Source organism: Hoplias malabaricus, chromosome 15, assembly GCF_029633855.1.
Source record: "Hoplias malabaricus isolate fHopMal1 chromosome 15, fHopMal1.hap1, whole genome shotgun sequence".
NCBI classification, from domain to species: domain Eukaryota; kingdom Metazoa; phylum Chordata; class Actinopteri; order Characiformes; family Erythrinidae; genus Hoplias; species Hoplias malabaricus.
Genome location: NC_089814.1, coordinates 13,887,527 through 13,896,017, shown reverse-complemented (window position 1 = coordinate 13,896,017; position 8,491 = coordinate 13,887,527). Strand labels below are relative to the sequence as shown.

General features: G+C 38.9%; 1 protein-coding gene across 1 annotated transcript; it reads right to left on the bottom strand.

The window, feature by feature from the left end:
- Positions 1 to 2,433: 2,433 nt before the first annotated feature.
- Positions 2,434 to 3,369, bottom strand: LOC136668745 (olfactory receptor 52E2-like). The gene has a single exon (XM_066646428.1). It carries the CDS (start codon positions 3,367 to 3,369, stop codon positions 2,434 to 2,436), a length of 936 nt encoding a protein of 311 aa, XP_066502525.1.
- Between the last annotated feature and the right edge of the window lie 5,122 nt (positions 3,370 to 8,491).

Below are 8,491 nucleotides of genomic sequence, written 5' to 3'. Positions count from 1 at the left end.
TTAAATATATTAATACTGAATGCTTAACAGTGTTTTTATATAGTTTTTGCAATTTTTAGAAATGCATATTTCACTCACCAGTTAATAGAAACCGGATTCCAAAAGAGGTAGGACACTAAACAAATTGTGAATAAAAACTGAATTCAATGATGTGGAGGTGCCAACATCTAATATTATATTCAGAATAGAACACAAATCACAGATCAAAAGTTTAAACTGAGAGAAAGTATCATTTTAAGGGAAAAATATGTTGTTTCAAAAATTCATGGTGTCAACAAATCCCAAAAAATTGGGACAAGGCCATTATTTACCACTGTGTGGCATCCCCCCCCCCCTTCTTACAACACTCAACAGATGTCTGGGGACAGAGGAGACCAGTTTCTTAAGTTTAGGAATAGGAATGCTCTCCCATTCATGTCTAATACAGGTCTCTAACTGTTCAATCATCTTGGGCCTTCTTTCTCGCACCTTCCTCTTTATGATGTGTCAAATGTTCTCCATAGGTGAAAGATCTGGACTGCAGACTGGCCATTTCAGTACCCGGATCCTTCTCCTATGTAGCCATGATGTTGTGATTGCTGCAGAATGTGGTCTGGCATTATCTTGTTGAAAAATGCAGGGTCTTCCGTGAAAGAGATGACGTCTAGATGGGAGCATATGTTGTTCTAGAACCTGAACAGTTCTCTGCATTAATGGTGCCTTTCCAGACATGCAAATTGCCCATGCCAAAAGCACTTATGCAACCCCATACCATCAGTGATGCAGGCTTCTGAACGGAGCGTTGATAACAACTTGGGTTATCCTTGTCCTCTCTGGTCCGGATGACATGGCGTCCCAGTGTTCCATAAAGAACTTCAAATCGTGACTCATCTGACCACAGAACAGTCTTCCATTTTGCCACACTCCATTTTAAAAGTCCCCTGGCCCAGTGCAAACATCTGAGCTTGTGGAGCTTGCTTAGAAATGGCTTCCTCTTTGCACTGTAGAGTTTCAGCTGGCAACGGCGGATGGCACGGTGAATTGTGTTCACTGACAATGCTTTCTGGAAGTATTCCTGAGCCCGTTCTGTTATTTCCTTGACAGTGGCATTCCTGTTTGAGGTGCAGTGACGTTTAAGGGCAAGGAGATCACAAGCATCCAGTAGAGTTTTACGGCCTTGACCCTTATGCACAGCAGTTGTTCCAGATTCTCTGAATGGTTTGATGATGTTACGCACGGTTGATGATAACTTAAAAGTCTTTGCTATTTTATGCTGGGTAACACCATTCTGGTATTGCTGCACTATCTTTCTGCGCAACAATGGTGGAATTGGTGATCCTCTTACCATCTTGGCTTCAGAGAGACACTTTGGGATTTTTTGACACTGTGAAATTTTGAATTAACATATTTTTCGTTTGAAATGTTACATTTACTCAGATTAAACTTTTGATCTGTCATCTATGTTCTATTACGAATAAAATATTGACATTTGCCGTCTCCACATCATTGCATTCAGTTTTTATTCACAATTTGTTTAGTGTCCCAACTTTTTTGGAATTTGGTTTGTAATCCTAATGGGATCAATGATTTTGTGCTTTAGTCATAAGTATTGCAGTGAATTATGATGTAAATTTCTTTTTAAAATTTGAAGCTCATCACAGTTTATATACACATTACATGAGTCAATCTTTATCATGCAGGCTTTTATTAAGTGTCTTCAGCTGACCAGTATGATCAACACTTGGCCACTAAATTCATGAAGAGACTGGTATTTTCCTTTAAAGAATTGTTCAAGCAAACCTGTTGTACACATTCGATTTCCAGAAAAGTTTGAACATTTTCTGAAAATGTAGCAAAAAATAAAAAGTGGACCCTCCTCCAAAAGTTACATAGTTCATTATATTATTATTTAATATATGGATTATGAAAGGGCCCTCTCTGTTCCAGTGGTAGATGGGAGTTTTATTAATCACTCTAATACAATGGCTCTTACAGATGCATTGCAGTATTCACACCATGTTACTTATTGTTAAGTTCCACTCAGCACATTTCTGGTTAATTGTCTACAGTCATCCTCTATTAAATGACACACATGTTCAACACAATATGCCTATGGTTGTTTGATGATGGGTCTTTTATGCAAGATCCCCTGTTGTAATTATTACATGGATGGTTTTGGTTCTGTGAAATATGATAGATATAAAAAAAGAGACGAATGAGTATACAACAGTGGAACTTTAAAAAGAACACTGTGACAGACCTTGACCTCCGCCACACACAGAGGGAGAAACAGAAGCGGCAAGGAACATAAACAGGGATAGGAAGAGGGACTAAGTTCTGAACAAGTACAGATAATCACACATGGGATTTTACATGTACAAGACATACACAGTTATTACCCTAGTGATAAGTAAAAAAATTAAGTTTATAACAATGCAGAAGTTCACAACACCTTTACAATGAAGCCAGCTTCTTATGTCTTTTAAAAAGTGTCCTGCGCACCTTCGACAACTTAAGACCATACATAATTGGATTAAGAAGAGGTGGGATGACAAAGATTTCAACTTGAAAAAAATTGCGCAGAGACTCTGGAAAATCCTTTGATCCATAGCGACTGAACATTAAGTCAAACAGCACAGCTGTAGTAAAATTCAGCAGAGACAGTAAATGTGGGCCACAGGTCTGCATAAATTTCCTTTTGTTATCATGAGAATTTCTACAAGCAACAACCAGTCTTTGATAGGAAAGCAAAACAACCAAAGCATGTGCCATAAATACACAAATTGCAAAAAAGCCATATACATTGAGTGCTGTACTGGGTATGCAAGACAACTTGACTATAGACCAGTTATCACAATACAGTTTGTCTATAGTTGATCCACATAACGGAAGTTGACTGGTGATTATAATAGTTGGGAGCCCTATAATAAAAGGAAAAGCCCAGGAGTATATCAGAGCTTTAGCCACTGTGTTGGTTTTTATAATACTGTGATATTCTAAAGGTCTGCATATGGCCACATATCTGTCATAAGCCATTATCACTAAAATTGTGTACTCAAACATAAAAGATGAATATATAATAGCCAACTGTGTCATGCACTCACTGTATGAAATTTCATTTGATGATGAAAACAAATCATGGATAAATTTAGAATAAAACCCTGTTGTCCCATAAACTTCATTAAAACACAAATTACAGACAAATATATACATTGGTTTATGCAGTGACTTGTCCAGTAAAATGGTTACAATCAACATGATGTTTAAAAGAATAATTAAGAGGTAAACAGAAAAAGACATAAAAATAAGCACATATTTAAATTTCAAATCCTTCATTCCAGACAAAGTCAACATTAAACTGTATGATGTGTTCTCATACACTGAAGTCATCACTGAAAGTTGACAAAAAACAATCATAAAATACATAACATAATACCTTCCTTTCTAAATGACTCGTGTGGGGGGGAAAAAAGCTTCATCATGTGTGTGGGATGGCATCAGTTAATGTTCTTCTCTTGCTTCTTGACACCTTATATACGTAAGAGCCATGTGAATCCAGTGACACATGACCCTGCTTGCTTATTGACTAGTTATTAAATAATTAATTAACTGCATTTTAACTCATCTGAATATATTCTTCTGTGCCAGGTTGTTCAGACAGCTGTAAACAAAACCATCTGTTCTGACTGGTCCTCATTTGTACTTAAAAGAATACTGAGCATTTTCTGAAAATTAAAATAGAAAAATGGGACACTACAGCTTTGTGTTTCTTACAGACAAATGAAGAAGGCAGGATAGTCTTTTATTTCATGTATGTTCTCCATTGATAACTTAGGAAGTAGCACGTCGATATTAGAGAGACATAAGCTGCCTTTCAGGTAATTCCTGGGAACTCGATGGTTATTTCAGCAAAACAATGTTGGGCCTCATTCTGTATGTGCTAAGACAGTGTGGATTTGTAGACACAGAATATCTGTGCTTGACTAGTTTGCCTGCAGTCCACATCTATCACAGATAAATGATGAAAAACAATATCTTGAGTCATGTCAACGAGTCTCACACAGAGAAGAATCACACAACAGTGACCACTGACGTTTGAGCAGTGGAAGTCCCAACTTTTTGTGTACTGCAAATTCTAAATTTGCTTATATTTACAAAATGTAATCAATTAAATCAGTGAAAATCATTTTTCATTTGGAGAAAAAAATGCTGACTTTCAGCCTTTTGTTTGTCAGAACTATGCAGAGAAACTTCAGACCTTTGTTATTAGAAAAGCTCATACGGTAACCTTGTCTAACTGGGATTCTTGCATATCTTGCATCCTATATAACCCTTGTAAAATCCCTTGTTTTTATTATCATATCCAATTATAATACCTCTGCCTCTTACAACTGATGGGTTCTAAAATCTAAGAAATATCTTGAGTAAATATTTGGATATCCAAATCTGTACACTATCTTACAATTTGTTTTGAAAGTGTAATCAAAGTTTTGTAATGACAAAAGGAAGATTATTTAGATATTATCATTCAGTATATGCAACCAAGCAAGCTCATTTCATGATTAGGACTTCAGGAGCTTAACAGAAGGCCTTCTGAATGCTTGGATACATTACTGACTCTAAACATGAGCAATGGACTTTTTAACTAGTAGAAAATATAGAGCCAACAAAAGTTTTAAAGCTCTATCTGCTCTGGTTTGGCAACAGATACATACCTTCCATTTCCATCTATGACACTTTCATAGCACTAGCCACAACAGACATTTGACAGTTGAGCAGCCAGTGGATGTGCACTGAGCAGCAAGCAAAGAGTGTGTTCGCATGCATGACCTTACATGCTGTCTGACTGCATGCAGTTAGGTCCAGTGGCCCACACAGGCCCACCAGCTATGTCCCTGCTACTGATGTGGGGCAGTGAACACAGACAACTGGGCTGGTAGGCAGCCACACTGACACTCTGGTGGCAGTTTGTGGTTAAATGTCTTGCTCAAGGGTACTTCAGACATGTTTTTAAGGGAGGAGAATATGTTGTTACTTCTCTCACTGTTGCATATAGATATTATTTTATTCAGGGCTCTAAGTGTAATTTATAAGTGCACTGCTTCAAGCCACAACTGGCCAAAATAAAGACTAGACATAGTAATGAACAAATTGTCCCATGGAATGTGTTTTGTTGTGAGATCAGACTAAGAAATTGGGACATTCCTAAGGAGAAAAAAAATATTTACTTTTACACTAATTAACTTTTCATTTATTAGTTTAGCAAGTACACTTATGTTAGTTTTGACAAATAAAATATAAATATAATACCTCTTTGAAAGCTATCATTCACAAAAGACAATGGCCGAGTAGATAGCATGTAACATATTTGTGATCATTTTGATTTACAAAACATGTATTCTCAGCTTATGTTTCTTGATTTTATGAATAGGTTTATCTCTGAGAGCTTAAGACCATACATAAGTGGGTTAAAAAGGGGTGGGACAATAAGTATCTCAACTTAAAAATATATGGGAGAACACAACTAAACTCCTCAGATACAGTGATAAGAGCTAAGTTTAGAAATCATGAACTCAGGAACCTGGAGCTGTGTGGGGCCTCTGCATTTCAGTCAGAGTATTTTTATTTTAAAATATAAGCACCATGTATTAATATTTGATGGAATAACCTTTGACATGTTTTAAAACACATTTTATTAAGGATTGAAAGAGGAATTTGATGTCAAAATTATGTGTTGTAGAGAAATGTATCAGAGTGTTTTATAAAGCTGGTGATATACTAGTTTACAGTCTTCAGGATGCAACACTAAACCTGTACCATGTATTTGTTAAATTTTCTTGAAATTACCTTACCCTGGTTGCAGTGGAATTCCCACTCAAGACAATGACCAGCTGACCTGGAATAATATAAGAAAATAAATAATAATAATCAATGTCACAGAATATGTTTAAATTGAAAAGATTGCAATGACACATGTGAAAAACATACAGGTGCAGTGGTTCCCCAACCAGAAGCCCTGGATCAACAGTCAAGTACGACATGCTGCAGGCTCGCTCTCTGGCATTTAAATCAGGCAATGAGACTGAGTACAAAGCTGCGAAGTACAGACTGAGTAAAGCCATCACAGCAGCCAAGAGACAGTACAGGGAGAAACTGGACAGCTTCTACTCCACTGCTGACTCTTATTATGCCAAGGCTTGCAGCATATCACAGACTACAGGACCACCACCCACACAATCAGCTCTACAGACAGCCTACCGGATGACCTCAACAACTTCTACACTCGCTTTGAGATCTCCAGCAGCAGCACCGATAGTCCTTAGACACCCAGTCCTTACAAGCCCTCTCATTCCCACCTTCAGTATCATCAGGCCAGATATGCAGAGCTCTGAGAAGGATTAACATTCGCAAAGCGGCAGGACCAGACAACATTCCCGGGGCGGTCTTTCAGAGCATGTGCTAATGAGTTAGCTTAGGTTCTCACCTCCATTTTCAACCTGTCCATCAGCCAGAGCATTGTTCCAACCAGCTACAAAACCAAAACCATCATCCCCCTCCCAAAGAAACCGCCCCTCACCTGCCTGAATGACTACAGGCCAGTGGTACTCACTCTGATCATTATGAAGTGCTTTGAGAGAGTGGTGTTGACCCACATCCAGCGCAGTATACCGGATACCCTGGACACCCTGCAGTACACCTACAGTGCCAACAGATCCACCTCGGATTGCACTGCTGCTGCCCTCCACTATTCTCTCTCTCACCTGGAGAACAAAGACTCCTATATCAGGATGCTCTTTTTGGACTATAGTTCCGCCTTTAACACGGTCATCCCTCACAAACTTACCCACAAACTGTCCACACTCGGCCTGCACCCCACCCGCTGCCACTGGCTATTGGACTTCCTGATTGGCAGGGATGTGTCCTCAGCCCCATCCTCAACACCCTGTTCACCCATGACTGTGTCGCCTATCACAAGGACAACATCATCCTCAAGTTCGCAGATGACACTGCAGTGAAAAGACCCATCACTGATGGAGATGAAGAGGCCTACAGGAGGGAGGTTACCGGGCTTGTAGCATGGTGTGAGGACAACAACGAAGGAGCTAATAGTGGATATGAGGAAAAATAAAAGATCTTATCAGCCACTGTTCATTCGGGAGCTTGAAGTAGAGAGGGTTAGCAGCTTTAAATACCTGGGCGTGCACATCAGTGAGGACTTCACATGGACATTTAACACCATGCAGCTGGTCAGAAAGGCTCAGCAATGGTTGTATTTCCTGAGGAGGCTGAGAAAAAGTGGGATGTCACCCAGAATCCTCAGAAATTTTTATAGCTGTGTCATTGAGAGCCTCCTGACCAGCTGTATCACTGTGTGGTACGGCAGCACGACTGTGATGGACCGAAAATGCTTGCAGAGAGTGGTGAAGACTGCTGAGAAGATCACAGGGACTCCACTACCCTCTCTGCAAAGCATCTACCACCAGAGAGTCCGCAGGAGAGCTGCCTCCATCCTTAAAGACCCCATCCACCCCCAGCATGGACTGTTCACACTTCTGCCCTCAGGCCGGAGGTACAGAAGTGTCAAATGTAAGACCACTAGGTTAAAGAACTCTTTCTTCCCCACTGCCATCAGACTCCTGAACCTACCTCAGAAATAACCCTGCACTTTACTGTCAACATGTATACATGCCTCTGTCATTTACTGTCACACAAATGATTGTTTCTACTTATTGCTGTTTGTGATTGTAGCACTCGTTCACTTTACCGTTCACCTATGTATATATCTCAGTGAACTTTGCACTTTATTAGATATCTAGTTATTCATTGTATTTTTTCTTCCATTTGGCATTCTTGGTGAGGAGCAAAGAAAGAATTTCATTGTACACGGAACCTGTTCCTTACTATGCAAATGACAATAAACTCTTTTGCAAATTGCTGAAAGTTTAAGACCATACATAAGAGGGTTACCAAGAGGTGGAATGACAAGAATCTCAGGCTGAAAAGCATTTCGTAGATGTTCTGGAAAGTCCTTCACCCCATAAATGCTAAACAACAAATCAAAATGCACAGCTAAAGTAAAATTTAGTATTGACACTAAATGTGGCCCGCATGTTTGTATGAACTTTTTTTTGTTGTCACTAGAAATTCTACAAGCAACCATTAACCTCTGATAGGAAAACAGCACAATTACAGCATGTGCCATAAATATGGAGAGATGCATTAAGCTCTGCACATTGACATTGTCTATAGTTGATTCACATATTTGCAGTTGACTGGTAACTATAATATCTGGGAGCCCTATAATAAAAGGAAAAATCCTTGAGTATAGAATAGCTTTAGTCACAGTCTGGCTTCTTAAAATGTTGTGATATTCTAATGGTTTACATATGGCCACATATCTGTCATAAGCCATTATCAATATACTGTATACTCACACATAATAGATGAATATATAATACATACCTGTGTCATATACCCAATGTATGAAATATCATTTGATGATAAAAAATAA